Source organism: Schistocerca americana, chromosome 4 (genome assembly GCF_021461395.2).
Source record: "Schistocerca americana isolate TAMUIC-IGC-003095 chromosome 4, iqSchAmer2.1, whole genome shotgun sequence".
In the NCBI taxonomy this organism is placed as follows: Eukaryota; Metazoa; Arthropoda; class Insecta; order Orthoptera; family Acrididae; genus Schistocerca; species Schistocerca americana.
This window is the reverse complement of record NC_060122.1, coordinates 823,252,738-823,268,858: the sequence shown is the minus strand read 5'-3', so window position 1 is coordinate 823,268,858 and position 16,121 is coordinate 823,252,738. Positions and strand designations below refer to the sequence as shown.

Sequence of the window (16,121 nt, the reverse complement as noted above, 5' to 3'; positions counted from 1 at the left end):
ATGTGGACATGTGTCCGGAAACGCTTAATTTCCACATTAGAGCTCCTTTTAGTTTCTTGCACCTACGCTCAATGGAGCACGTTAGCATGATTTCATACGGGATACTCTACCTGTGCTGCTAGAACATGTGCCTTTACAAGTACGACACAACATGTGGTTCATGCGCGATGGAGCTCCTGCACATTTCGGTCGAAGTGTTCGTACGCTTCTCAACAACAGATTCGGTGACCGATGGATTGGTAGAGGCGGACGAATTTCATGGCCTCCACGCTCTCCTGACCTCAACCCGCTTGACTTTCATTCATGGGGGCATTTGAAATCTATTGTCTAAGCGACCCCGGTACCAAATGTAGAGACTCTTGGTGCTCGTATTGTGGACGGCTGTGATACAATGCGCCATTCTCCAGGGCTGCACGAGCGCATCAGGGATTCCATGCGATGGAGGGTGGATGCATGTATCCTCGCTAACGGAGACATTTTGAACATTTCCTGTAACAAAGTGTTTGAAGTCACGCTGGTACGTTCTGTTGCTGTGTGTTACCATTCCATGATTAATGTGATTTGAAGAGAAGTAATAAAATGAGCTGTAACATGGAAAGTAAGCGTTTCCGGACACATGTCCAAATAACATATTTTCTTTCTTTGTGTGTGAGGAATGTTTCCTGAAATTTGGCCGTACCTTTTTGTAACACCCTGTATAATGGGGTTTGAAATCATCTTCCAAAAATCTTTACATACAATTCGGTAGTCACCGTGGCGTCAAAGAATATCGCACCGATTATTCCGTGACTGGACACTGCACACCACACAGTCACCCGTTGAGAGTGAAGAGACTTCTCTATCGTGAAATGCGGGTTCTCAGTCCCCCAAATACCCCATTATCGCTTATTGACGAACCCATCCACATGAGAGTGGGCTGCGTCGCTAAACCCAACAACGACGCGCGTATTAATGCGCATCATGCCCGGCGGCCAACACTGCAATCTGAACATCCTAACGCAAACCGTTCAGAAGTTATCACGATTTTATTTCATATAGTTCAATAGTTGTAACCCTGTATCGTCTCCAGTATATCTATGCATAGTACTTTGTTAGTACTAATAAAATAGTGCATGGCATAAAGATGGCTGCTCGATCGTGGAACTAATAGGACGAGCCAGCCACGCAAAGACACATTAAGACCTTGGTCCATTTAAACTGGGCAGACGTGCTGACGCCAAGCAAACTGTCAACAATTTTTCATATCAGCGTGACGTTAAAACATAGTGCACCATGAGTGTGACGCTGCAAAGCCTACATTCCGGTGGGTGTTCAAGCCGCAAAGGATTCGCATGTGTCATTAGATAGTGCCCGATACGAAAGCAGTGAGGATCGCTTCGTCACTTCTTGGAGTCGAAGTGTGCCATGGTTGAATAGTTGGTTTCATCGACAGCATGTCTGTTGTTGGCAACTTCCAGCCACTGCCTTTCCCACTGAGCTGTAACTCTCTGTTGCCCGCGACACGACAGCCTGTAGTGGACGTTAAGGTTCGCTGTGGTATTTACCTGGCAAGCTGCTTTCGCTGCTCTATCAGATTACTTATTCCCCTCGATTCCCATGTATTCAGGGACCTAACAGAAGGGTACATCTTTCTCCTACCTATCCAAGCGGTGGATGGTTACCTGCACCATCTGAACTGTCCTGTCTGCTGGGAAAGTTTGCTGAATGGTCAATAGGGCAATAAGGGAGTCCGAGCAGACAAGAAACTTCCCTCCGACAGGAAATCTCATCTGTTCCAGTGCCATTTCGACTGCCCACACCTCTCCATAGTACACTGATAAGTGGCTTCATAAGCGGGCTTTAATTATACAAATGGTTTAAATGGCTCTGAGCACTATGTTAGTTCGGTTTAAGTAGTTCTAAGTTCTAGGGGACTGATGACCATAGATGTTAAATCTATGGTCATCAGTCCCCTAGAACTTAGAACTACTTAAACCGAACTAACCTAAGGACATCACACAACACCCAGCCATCACGAGTCAGAGAAAATCCCTGACCCCGCCGGGAATCGAACCCGGGAACCCGGGCGTGGGAAGCGAGAACGCTACCGCACGACCACGAGTTGCGGACTTTAATTATACAGTGAGGGACGATATCAAAATAGTCGACACTGTTCCTTTGCTTAGATCCATCGGTAGAAACCACCGTTTGCTCGCTTACTCCGATAAAAGGCAGTTCAAAACCCGTTTTAAAACTACAGGGCGGTTATAATTAAACTTTCGCCCGATTCGATAGCTCAGTGGTCAGCGCGACAAAATGCCATGCAAAAGTGCCCGGGTTCGATTCCCGGCTTGGTCGGGGATTTTCTCCGCTCAGGACTGGGTGTTGTGTTGTCTTCATCATCATCATCTCATTCCCATCGACGCGCAAGTCGCCGAAGTGGCGTCAATCTAACAAGACTTTCACCAGGTGACCTGTCTACACGACGGGAGGCCTTGGCCACAAGACATTTCATTTCAATTAAACCTTCACTACTTGATCTAGTGTAGATGTGAAACTATTTATGGCATAAGCGCACAACACTGTAGGAATGATGTTCCGAGTGTGCGCTGCAAGATTTGATTTGTTAGTAATGTTAGTGTGTCGTGAATTGCTGTTAGCCGGCCGGTGTGGCCGTGCGGTTCTAGGCGCTACAGTCTGGAGCCGGGCGACCGCTACGGTCGCAGGTTCGAATCCTGCCTCGGGCATGGATGTGTGTGATGTCCTTAGGTTAGTTAGGTTTAATTAGTTCTAAGTTCTAGGCGACTGATGACCTCAAAAGTTAAGTCGCATAGTGCTCAGAGCCAATTGCTGTTAAGCGCCAGTACCACAAGGTGACGTAGGTTTGAAAGACGGGCATCAATGTGCATTTCATCTGCGGATAGTCAACATGGTTCTGGACAAGGCGACGGGGGCTTTACTCGTAAGGCTGTTTTATCAGAACAACAACAATACTGCTGGTGCTCTTCTCGAGTATCGACGCGTTAAGCCGGCCGCTGTGGCCGAGCGGTTCTAGGCGCTGCAGTCTGGTACCGCGCGAACGCTACGGTCGCAGGTTCGAATCCTGCGTCGGGCATGGATGTCTGTGTTGTCCTTAGGTTAGTTAGGTATAAGTAGTTCTAAGTTCTAGGGGACTGATGACCTCAGAAGTTAAGTCCCATAGTGCTAAGAGCCATTTGAACCTCACGAAATGGTACAATGCTTTTGCATCTACACACATGTACTCGTATAATCGGCAAGCCAGCGAATGATGCGTGGTGGATGGTAACCTGAGCCACTACTACTCATCTCCTTTTCTGTTCCACTTGCAAATACAACAAGGGAAAAACGACTGCCTGTATGCCTCTGTACGAGCCCTAATGTGTCTAATGTTATCTTCGTGGTACTTAGGGCGAGACGCACGTTGGCGGCAGTAGAATCGCTGTGCAATCAGCCACAAATGCTGGTTCTCTAAATTTTCTCAGTAGTGCTCCTCGAAAGGAACATCGCTTTCCCTCCAGTGATTCCAAAAATGGTTCAAATGGCTCTGAGCACTATGGGACTCAACTGCTGAGGTCAGTAGTCCCCTAGAACTTAGAACTAGTTAAACCTAACTAACCTAAGGACATCACAAACATCCATGCCCGAGACAGGATTCGAACCTGCGACCGTAGTGGTCTTGCGGTTCCAGACTGCAGCGCCTTTAACCGCACGGCCACTTCGGCCGGCCAGTGATTCCAATTTTAGTTCCCGAAACATCCCTAATACTTGCATGTTCATCGTACATACTGGTAATAAATCTAGCAACCAGTCTTGCTTCGATGTCTGTCTTTAATCCGACCTGGTACGGATCCCAAACACTCGAACAATACTCAACAATGGGTAGCACAGGTGTCTTAATGCGGCCGCCTTTGCAAATGAACCACACTTTCCTAAAATTCTCCCAATAAACAGAAGTCAGTAGTTCGCCTTCTCTGCTAAAAAATTCTACACGCTCACTCCATTTCAAACTGCTTTGCAACGTTACGCCTAGATATTTAACCAACGTGGCTGTGTCAAACAGCACACTGCCACTACTGTAATCGAACATTACGAGCGCAAGTGTTTCGGAACCCACCATTCAGCGCCCATTCTGTAACTTCGGGTCCCCCCCCCCCCCCTCCCCCTGCGTGTTTTCACGTTAACCCAACGACATCGTGATTTATGATTGTACTGAACACGGGATGATCTGGACTGGATGATGGATCAATGGAAATCTACCGCCTGGTCGGATCAATTACGGTGCTTTTTGCATCGTCGATGATCGTGTCTGGATAGGTCGTCATCCAGGGGAACAGCTGTTCAAACATGCACCGCAGGGCAGTGGGGGCAGCACCGTATTACGACTGTGCTCCCATGGGACCTGCGGTAGCAATAGACGGCGCCATGACGGCTGGGGAGCACGTGAATGTTGTTGCGGAACTCCTGCACCCCTTCATGCTTGATGTCTTCTCCGACGGCGACGACATCCACCAGCTGGACGAATGTTCGTGTGACAAGTCCACAGTGGTTTGAGGGACAAGACAGTGAACTTTCGTTGTTGTACAGGCCACCAAATTCGACTGAAATGAATCCGATGGAAAATATCTGGGACGCCATCGGGGACGAATTCCGCGGCCACGCGTGATCGGCCCGTAGTTTACGGGAATTGCCTGAACTGTGCCTGTATATCTGGCGCCACCCACCTCAGGGAACCTACCAAGGGCTTGTGGAACCAATACCACGCGGAACTGCTACTGCATTGCGTTTCAAATGTGGAATAACGCGATATTAAACGGGTAGTGGAAACATTTTGGCTCATCAGGGCATTTCACGAGACTTTTGCAATTTATAATACAGGGTGATTCAAAAAGAATACCACAACTTTAAAAATGTGTATTTAATGAAAGAAACATAATATAAGCTTCTGTTATACATCATTACAAAGAGTATTTAAAAGTTTTTTTTTCACTCAAAAACAAGTTCAGAGATGTTCAATATGGCCCCCTCCAGACACACGCATATCAACCCGATACTCCAACTCGTTCTACACTCTCTGTAGCATATCAGGCGTAACAGTTTGGATAGCTGCTGTTATTTCTCGTTTCAAATCATCAATGGTGGCTGGGAGAGGTGGCCGAAACACCGTATCCTTAACATACCCCCATAAGAAAAAATCGCAGGGGGTAAGATCAGGGCTTCTTGGAGGCCAGTGATGAAGTGCTCTGTCACAGGCTGCCTGGCGGCCGATCCATCGCCTCGGGTAGTTGACGTTCAGGTTTCATAACTAACCTTTTTCGTAGGACTCTCCATACAGTTGATTGTGGAATTTGCAGCTCTCTCTGCTAGCTCTGCGAGTCGATTTTCCTGGGCTGCGAACAAATGCTTGCTGGATGCGTGCTACATTTTCATCACTCGTTCTCGGCCGTCCAGAACATTTCCCTTTGCACAAACACCCATTCTCTGTAAACTGTTTATACCAACGTTTAATACACGACCTAGCAGGAGGTTTAACACCATACTTCGTTCGAAATGCACGCTGAACAACTGTCGTCGATTCACTTCTGCCGTACTCAATAACACAAAAAGCTTTCTGTTGAGCGGTCGCCATCTTAGCATCAACTGACGCTGACGCCTAGTCAACAGCGCCTCAAGCGAACAAATGTACAACTAAATGAAACTTTATAGCTCCCTTAATTCGCCGACAGATAGTGCTTAGCTCTGCCTTTTGTCGTTGGAGAGTTTTAAATTCCTAAAGTTGTGGTATTCTTTTTGAATCACCCTGTATAATAAAACAATGGAATAGATGATAATAAAATGTTGAAATGCGTGGCTTTTTAAAATGTATTGAATTAATGAGATTAATTTTTCAGCATGAATGACAAGCACAATAAGCTGAGCTATGCCTGGAAATAAGCTCATATTATTTTGCAGGGCGAAGTAGTTTCTTTCTCCGCTGTAGATTTGTGCTTACCATTCTTTATAATGCTACGTTTGGTCGCCGTGTTCACCTTTGAAGTCTTGACCGTGTTCCCATTAAGCTTATCGTATCTTCGTAATTTTCCAAAGTACACAGGTGGGCTTCAGTTCTTGTAATTATTGTACTATTTGAAATAACAACTCACACGACCTTTCTGTTAATAAAACAATACTGTATTTTTCTAAACGGTGCACATATGAAATACATACTCCTCACTTATTCATTGCGACCCCAAAATGGCTGTCTACAATTACTCGCTAAAAATGGCGTGCTTCTCACTCGTTCACTAGCTGAGCGCGAATCCTTCCTTCCTCCTACTGGTACCAGAAAAAAATCCTCCGTTTTTTAACAACTGAAAGTCAAAAAATACATGACGGTAGCCATAGGCTCTATGACGGGCTACCGCTTCATCTTCTCTCTTTGCCTTTAAAGAAGACGAAAACATAAAGGAAATGCAAAAGGTTTATCACAAATTCAAAAGGGTGTCTTTGTGTTCGATGTATTTAACTGCAGTGAGGTCATAGATCTGGAATCTGGAAGTTGAAAGTTCGACGACGATGGTGGAAGACAGTTGAAATGTGGCCAGCAAGCGAAGAAGAAAAGGAAATGTTGAATTTGATGACTCATCGACAATGAGGACCATTACTGGCGGGCTGGGAAGAGGTGGCACAGGAAATCAGTCGTGGACGTGTTGCAGGAACCATCCAAGTATTCGGCCTAGGGGAGTTAGAGAAATCTGAATAGTCGCAGAGAGATCTGAGCCAGTATGTCTCCAGCATAGCCTCACTGCACCAGCTGGTGCGATAATATGAGACTGGTGATGTCAGCACTTACGGCGGAGGTGTCTTGTTCGAGTCTGAGACCGGGACATCAAGAGCGAGACGCACTCACAAGAGGAGGCCGCCAATTGTGAAATTCAGATTCGATTCATACTGCGCATAATAAAAGCTCATGGCCAGAGGTGTAATGTGGCAAAGCACCAAGACGCACTTCTCAGCCGTTGTCGAGAAAATCCACAGCGTGGTGGCGCAGCGGTAAGCGCTCGGGTTTGTAATTCGAAGGTCGCCAGATCGAATCTCGCACGATGCGACTTTTTTTTTTTTTAGTATTTGTTTCTTGTAATTCAAATATATATATATATATATATATATATATATATATATATATATATATATATCAGTTGCAACAATTATGCATATAATAAGTTGTTGAAAGTCGTCTGTCGTGGAAAAACTGGCGACTTCGAACATCATTATGTTTTCCGCAAACAGAGTTGCATTTCACAAATGTTATTAATTGTCTTCATAATGTTAACCACGTATAGTTAACGGAAGACGTAGAAACGATATTCCGAAACGAATACGTATAGCGTAAGTCAAACGTTCGAATTGGAATAGAGACCCCACTAACACAAATTCGCTGTGGCAGGTATGAAATATAAACTCCGTTACTCGCTCGTTACACTTCAAGGACAGATGAATGGGCCGAAACGAGCCGCCGCATAACAGCATAGTTGCGTGCTAACTTCGAAAAAAGGTAGATACGGTCCCTAGCGCAACTTATAACATCGTCGAAAATCAGTGCGGACGGGAGAGCTTTGGTACACCCTGTTAAAAAAACGGAAAAATGGAGGCGGTACAATTGGAGAGCGATCCGCCTTCACCAACATGCATAAGCAATTCATTAATAGTTTATATATATATATATATATATATATATATATATATATATATATATATTTGAATTACAAAAAACTAATAATAAAAAAATTTGCTCGGCGCGAGATTCGATCCGGCGACCTTCGGATTACGAACTCCAGCGCTTACCGCTGCGCCACGACGCTGTAGAAAACTATTAATCGTAGAGAGTATTTCACCGCAACGGTTTCTTTTAACTGTCGATTTTCTCGACAACGGCTGAGAAGTGCATCTTGGTGCTTTGCCACACTACACCTCTGGCCATGAGCTTTTGTTATGCGCAGTATGAATCGAATCTGAATTTCACAATTGGCGGCCTCCCCTTGTCAGCGTGAAGTGCCTCGGTGGTGAGCTGCTAGCGCCATTTATCAGTGATTTTGAACACAAATCTACGAAGTGACATCCAGTCGAAATACTTGAAGTGTAACGATTTACCGAATAAGGTGATTTATAGGACTGGGGTTTTGTGCTCGGTGGCTCACATGGAACTGTTAACGGGACATGTGTACAAGCGTGTATAATCCTCCTCGATCCTCATATTCCCCGCCCGTGCGTGACAACATGAACAGAAACAACATTCTAGTCTAAAAGTGGTCATTGTGCACATCATCACCCGTGCAGAACGCCACAATTTACGCTACCCAAGTACGCCTTACCAACCAGCGCAACGTTTCAATTGCAAATACTTTTCTTAACTTTTTCCAAGCTTCGCAGGAGGTGTCCCACCATGCTGTAAAACAAGCAGGTATCTTCGGGAGAGTGGACAGGGCTCTGTACCTGTTCGTGTGGAGTGTTCGCCTTGCCCGATAAGTAACCCACCGCCTACGAGAGCGAGCTACTCGGATTCGCGTCTTCCTCCAGCGCATGGTTTGAAGTCAGTAACTAATATGACACTGCGCTCTCTCCCGTCATGAGAAAAAAGAACCTCTGCGTGTTACTAAGAAACTATTTCTTATAGCGTAGCCTATGCGGCTGGTCCCGGCGGAGGTTCGAGTCCTCCCTCGGGCATGGGTGTGTGCGTTTGTCGTTAGGATAATTTAGATTAAGTAGTGTGTAAGCTTAGGGACTGATGACCTTAGCAGTTAAGTCCCATACGCATTCACACACATCTTATAGCGTATTAGTCCAGCTTTCTTTTCTACCCTGAATAACATTCTCATGTTGTGATAAATTTCATCGAATTTAATAGTCTCTGTAACAATACATAAGTGTTTGCCGCAGACGTCTTCTTGCCTTCCTGTGGTTCTGCCACAAACTAATCGAGACTAAATTGTTTACTTGTTTGGCTATAGTGTCCATAGTTACTATACACTTTTAAGGGGAAACCAAATGGAAACGAAACACATGGAAAAATGTATGTAAAGTGTTTGTTATTCCAAAAGTAAACGCCATAACTGTTAATATACCACTGCGAGGCAAGATGGTCACTGCCTTCATGAAAAAAATGTTTGTGCGGGCGAGCTGTTTCGATTGTACGATGTAGAGGTTTCGCTGGGGAGCTCTTACGTATCCTCCGTACAGTCACGATCCCTCCTTGTGTCATTAACATATCTTTTAAACCCTGAAGAAAGTCATTCGTGGTGGTCGACTTGCTTAGGAGGAAGAGGTGCAATCTGTGTTCTGCAGGCAACTGCAAACATTTTTGCAAGAAGGCATGTACCCCCTTGTCTCACAGTGTGATAAATATATTAACAATTATGACTATTACATTTGCAATAATAAACGTTTACTCACTTTTTCCATCTATTTCGTTTTCATTTGACTGCCACTTATAATAGAAGGCATTTAAAATCCGCCTGCCCAACTACCAGGAAACGCGTATTTATACGCGTATCATCACTAGTTTAGCGCTCGCTGCTTCACTCGCGTAGAGTGTATGGTCTGCAAAGAATTTTTTTTCTTTACTCGAATTTCTATGGTGTTCACAAAATGCAAGACCTTCTAAACGTTTCGTGCTAATTAAAGCCGTAGAAGCAATGTCTTTTCCCTACGTACATCTGACCAAAAAGCGATTCTGGAAGCTGGAGTCTAAGGTTTTTGTTAATCGTGCTTTTTGCGTTCTCGTGGTGATATTTCCATAGAAACTTTCATTCCCAAACACACATTTCTTTATATGTAACCGATAATCGAAACACCAATTTTTACAGATGTAGCTTTAAAATTGTTCTTAATATAACGGACTAATTTCTTTTCAATTTTCACTCCCTGTTTGACCTCCTTTGGGCTGAATTTCCAAAAAAAGTGAAACACGTATTTTTTATTTTCAACAAAGAAACTGAACACAAATTTTCGTAGATTTAGCTTCAAAAATGCTTTTATAAGGAAATATTTCATAAAAATTTTTCGTCCCCTATTCACCCCCTTAGGGGCTGAATTTACAAAAACACTGAAACATTTATTTCTTCTTCATTTGTCACTAGGAAGTCAAATACCAATTTTCATTGACGTAGCTTTAAAAACACTCTGTAGTTCATTTTAGAAAAAAATTCACCCAGTATTTCACCCTGACAGGGGTTAAATTTTGTAAAAACCCGTATTTCCCTATTTCTCACCGAGAAACCAAACACCAATATTCGTAGGTGTAGTTTGAAAATTGCTTTTATAGCGACGGAGTTTCAAAAAGCCTTTCATCCCCTTAGTGGTCGAATTTTGAAAAAAACCATGTTAAACGACGCCTACAGCATAAGTACAACATCCTATTCAAATTTCTGTCGTTAGTGGTTTGGGCTGGGCGATGATAAGTCAGTGAACGAGTCAGTCATTCGGGACATCGCCTTTTACATATAAAGAGTTCGTATTGTTGAGATGAAACATCTTCAGTGATATTCGGTCGTACATATTTACAGTTTTGTTTTCTCTCGCAGTACACTTCGTTAAAAAAGATACTCACGAGGGATTTTCACTTACGATGTATTATCTATAATGCTATATTGTGTGGCATTTCACGTCAGAAAATCAAAAGTGCTGCGGAACAACACGAGATTAGACAGAAACCATTAAAAAGCTCAAAAATGTGGAAGTAGACGACACTTCCTGATGCGAACGAAAATTAGAGACGAAATACTGCAAGTAAAAGCCACACTTAAACACCTTGTGTAACGAACTGTTTTTAGATTTGAAAGCAAAATAACATATTAAATACGTATCACTGCAGACAATTGAAGATATTTTGTATCTATAAAACGAAAAGCATATAGGGTTATAAACACGCATTTTCTAGTAGTTGCACAGGTGGATTTCAGTACGTTTGGTAATAATCGAAAGTACTGAGCAAAGTAGTGTGCTTAGCGAAATAACTTTGTATCTATAAAGCGAAAAGCATATAGGTGAATAAAGGAGCATTTCCTAGTAGTTTCACAGGTCGGTTTCAGTACCTTTGGTAATAATCGGAAGTATTAAGCAAATTAGTGTGCTTACCAAAATAACTTTGTATCTATAAAGCGACAAGCATATAGGGATATAAAGACGCATTTTCTAGTAGTTCCACAGGTGGATTTCAGTACCTTTGGTAATAATCGAAAGTATTGAGCAAATTAGTGTGCTTAGCAAAATAACCTTGTATCTACAAAGCGGAAAGTATATAGGGATATAAAGACGTATTATCTGGTAGTTGCACAGGTGGATTTCAGTAGCTTTGGTAATAATCGAAAGTACTGAGCAAAGTAGTGTGCTTAGCAAAATAACTTTGTATCTACAAAGCGAAAAGCATATAGGGATATCAAGACGCATTTTCTAGTAGTTGCACAGGTGGATTTCAGTACCTTTGGTAATATTCGAAAGTATTGAGCAAATTAGTGTGCTTACCAAAGTAATACGTTCCGTGAGTAGTTTTCGCCTTCACTGTAGGAGCCGGCCGACACCATACTCGCCAACTGGCGCAAGATACAGACGCACGTCGCCTCGTATGTGTGTGCGCGAGAGCGCCTTCCGCAAAAACGCATCTGCAGTAAAGCGTCCCGCACTTCACTGCCGTGATTTATCTCACCGGTGGGGAATCGCGTGACCGGCTGATAACAGTTCTACGCCTGTGCAGCGTACTAAAGGAATCAGTGTGATCTTTTGAGGGGGCAACTAGTCGGTGTGCGAGAAAGCCTTCCCCAGCACTGAGTTGCACAGCCCTTCGGGATCGCCGCGTGGGCAGCGCCGCGATACGGTGGGGAGAGATACTGCGGTGGAGAGAGAGCAGCAGGTACTCACCGATGACGTCGATGCGCGCCGAGGCCTGGACGCGGCCGAGCGCGTTCTCCAGCGTGACGCGGTAGAGGCCGGCGTCGTCGCGCGTCACCTCGCGGATCTCCAGCAGGCGCAGGTCGTCGCGCTCGGAGACGCGCACGCGCGCCGTGTGGGCCAGCTCGCGGCCGTCCTTGTGCCACGTGGTCCAGGGCTGCGGGTGGCCGGCGCACGCGCACTGCAGCCGCACCGTCTCGCCCTCCTCGGCCACTCGGTTGTGCGGCACGGCGTAGAAGCGCGGCGGCGCCGCGGCGCGCGCCCGCCGGCCCGCCGGCGTCGCCGGCCGCCGCTCCGGCGTCGTGGCGTCGCGCGCGCTGCCTGCGGGGGCAACGGGCCGCAGTCGCGACACGACAATTAACCACACTAGTTCCCATACTGAATTTATTACAATTGACTTTTGAAGGGCAGCAAATTACAGTTTTTTGGTAATTTCCAAGAATGAGTGCCTATTTAACGCACGGGCCCATAAAGATACACAGGATGAAGAAAAATTCGCAGACTCGGACTTCGCAACGCGATCCCTCACATACTGGCAATACAAAAATGTCTCTCACAAAATTTCGTCCTCCCCATATTTCGGGTAGTAAATGCACGTTACATAGTGGCAATCTGACAACATGAACGGTCACTATATCTGTCAGGAGAGAGAGAGAGAGAGAGAGAGAGAGAGAGAGAGAGAGAGAGAGAGCGACAGCAGTACTGTCCAGTTTGTGCAGTGTATGGCGTTTTGGATTAGCATGCAGGAGGTCGAAGGTTCGATTGTGGGTCCAGGCCTATTTTTTTTTTATTTGCAATGTATGGTATCTGGCGTCTTAATCGCCATACAGCGATTACAGTCCATGTTTCTCTACCATACAATGCTATGCTCCAAACGTACATTCTCAGAAATTTCTTCCTCAAATTAAGGCCTATGTTTGATACCAGTAGACTTCTATAGGCCAGGAATGCTCTACTCGCCAGTGCTAGTCTGCCTCTGATGTTCTTCCTCCGCCCTGACTGGTCATCTTGCTGCCTAGATAGTACACTACTGGCCATTAAAATTGTTACACCAAGAAGAAACGCAGACGATAAACAGGTATTCATTGGACAAATATATTATACTAGAAGTGACATCCCATTACATTTTCACTCAATTTGCGTCCATAGATCCTGAGAAATCAGCACCCGGAACAACCACCTCTGGCTGTAATAACGGCCTTCATACGCCTGGGCATTGAGTCAAACAAAGCTTCGGTGGCGTGTACAGGTACAGCTGCCCATGCAGCTTCCACACGATACCACAGTTCATAAAGAGTACTGACTGGCATATTGTGACGAGCCAGTTGCTCGGCCACCACTGACCAGACGTTTTCAATTGGTGAGAGATCTGGAGAATGTGCTGGCTAAGGCAGCAGTCGAACATTTTCTGTATCCAGAAAGGCTCGTACAGGACCTGCAACATGTGGTCGTGCATTATCCTGCTGAAATGTAGGGTTTCGCAGTGATCGACTGAAGGGTAGAACCACGGGTCGTAACACGTCTGAAACGTAACGTCCACTGTTCAAAGTGCCGTCAATGCGAACAAGAGGTGACCGAGACGTGTATCCACTGGCACCCCATATCATCACGCCGGGTGATACGCCAGTAAGGCGATGACGAATACACGCTTCCAATGTGCGTCCACCGCGATGTCGCCAAACACGGACGCGTCCATCATGATGCTGTAAACAGAACCTGGATTCGTCCGACAAAATGACGTTTTACCATTGGTGCACCCAGGTTCGTCGTTGAGTACACCATCGCAGGCGCTCCTGTCTGTGATGCAGCGTAAAGGGTAACCGCAGCCGTGGTCTCCGAGCTGATAGTCCATGCTGCTGCAAACGTCGTCGAACTGTTCGTGCAGATGGTTGTTGTCTTGCAAACGCCCCCATCTGTTGACTCAGGATCGAGAGGTGGCTGTACGATCCGTTACAGCCATGTGGATAAGATGGCTGTCATCTCGACTGCTAGTGATACGAGGCCGTTGGGCTCCAGCACGGCGTTCCGTATTACCTTCCGTATTCTGCTAACGGTGATTGGATCTCAACCAACGCGAGCAGCATTGTCGCGATACGATAAACCGCAATCGCGATAGGCTACAATCCGACCTTTATCAAAGTTGGAAACGTGATGGTACGCATTTGTCCTCCTTACACGAGGCATCACAACAACGTTTCACCAGGCAACGCCGGTCAACTGCTGTTTGTGTATGAGAAATCGGTTGGAAACTTTCCTGATGTCAGCACGTTGTAGGTGTCGCCACCGGCGCCAAACTTGTGTGAATGCTCTGAAAAGCTAATCATTTGCATATCACAGCATCTTCTTCCTATCGGTCAAATTTCGCCTCTGTAGCACGTCATCTTCGTGGTGTAGCAATTTTAGTGGCCAGTAGTGTGCAATTAACCACAGTTTTCTCATACTGACTTTATAACAAATTATTTTGAAGGTCAGTAAATTACATTTTTTTTTGTAATTCCAAAGAATGAATGCCTATTGAACGCTGAAAAAAAAATCGGAAACTCGGACTTCGCAATGCGATTCATCACATACTGGCAATACAAAAATGTCTCTTACAAAATTTCGTCCTGCGCATATTTCGGGCAGTAAATGTACGTTAAAGATTGGCAATCTGGCAGCAGGAATGGTAACTATACATGTCAGGGGTGGGTGAGAGAGAGAGTGAGAGAGAGAGAGAGAGAGAGAAAGAGAGAGAGAGGGAGAGAGAGAGGGAGCAGTACTGTCTAGTTGGTGCAGTGGACGGCGTTTTGGATTACCCTGCAGGAGGTCGAAGGTTCGATTGTGGGTCAAGGTCTATTTGTTTTTATTTGATAGAAGTAGTCTGCAAGCTATGGTATCTGTCTTCTTAATCCCCATACAGGGATTACAGTCCATGTTCCTCTACCATACAATGTTGTGCTGCAAACGTACACTTGACAGCAAAAACCAACATAGCTGTGTTGCAGGTCCTCTAAACACCAAAACCCTGTGGGGTACAGTCGTTTGACTATACACAATGGGTACGTCAAGAGACTACTAGAGACCAAACATTATCGTCATTTACGTTTAAGTTGAGAACTTATAACTGATACTGGTACAAACGTCAATATTTGACGTCCTTTTCTGCCTAGTGATAAAGAGTCTCGATAAGGCACAAAGCTTTGCTTGGTTAACAATGGCTTTACGTTCTGGGTTTGTATCTGGATCCAGAACAAAGACGTTAGTCATGTCATTTAAAGTACAACTTTGTATACAAGTAACTGTTGATGAGTAATGTGAACAATGATATTACTTGTGATTCACTGTTAATGTTGGGATTTCCGTAGAGTGGTTGCCGCCATTAATCACGTTTTCTTTTAACTGCTTAGTATTACATGAAGTTGATGCAGAACCACTCCCCATTGAACGCTGAACGACGTTCAGCATGTGTTGAGTAAACCTTTTAGACAGCAAAGAACTTGTTTCCAATTCCCATACAACTTTATAAATCCATATACTGTCTCAAATATTTAATTTTGCCAAGGGATTACTGAACGATTTATGTGAGAAAATTAGTTGTCCCATATCGTTTGAAATGTCACTTATTGTAATTAAGTTTAGTTTACAAACGTTAAGGACTGTCTGATCTCTTCTGTACTATCATGGTGTTACTTTACATCTGGGTGGACTGCCATAAAGACCGGTGTTCTCTAGTAGTCTCTAGCGGTACCCATTGTGTATAATACAACGACTGTACTGTGGAAGGTTGCGATGATGTGCAACACAGATATGCTGTGTTGGTTGCATACATTCAGGTGCAGCATACACGCTGGAATTCAGGCGTGCCCCACTTTTTTTGCTGTCGAGTTTACATACACAGAAACTTCTTCCTCAAATTAAAGTACATGTTTCATACCAGCAGACTTCTCTTGGCCAGGAATGCTCTTCTCGCCAGTGCTAGTCTGCCTCTCATGTCCTCCTTCCTCCATCCGTCAGTGGTTACCTAGCTGCCTGGATAGTAGAATTCCTTAACTTTACCTACTTCATAACCATCAATCACGATGTTAAGTTTCTCGGTGTTCTCATTTCTGCTACTTCTCATTACTTTCGTCTTTCTTCGATTTACTCTCAATCCATATTCTGTACTCATTAGACTGTTCAATTCATTCAGAAAATCCTGCCATTCTTCTTGACTTTCACTCAGG

The 16,121-nt window shown here is 44.8% G+C and overlaps 1 protein-coding gene across 1 annotated transcript in view; it reads right to left on the bottom strand.

Moving 5' to 3' along the window:
* The window catches only part of LOC124613832 (titin homolog), a 1,109,199-nt gene that overhangs the window by 265,473 nt on the left and 827,605 nt on the right, over positions 1 to 16,121 (bottom strand). The window contains exon 26 of the mRNA XM_047142555.1: positions 11,890 to 12,211. Coding sequence (XP_046998511.1) covers positions 11,890 to 12,211 — 322 coding nt within the window. The remainder of the gene's footprint in view (positions 1 to 11,889; positions 12,212 to 16,121) is intronic.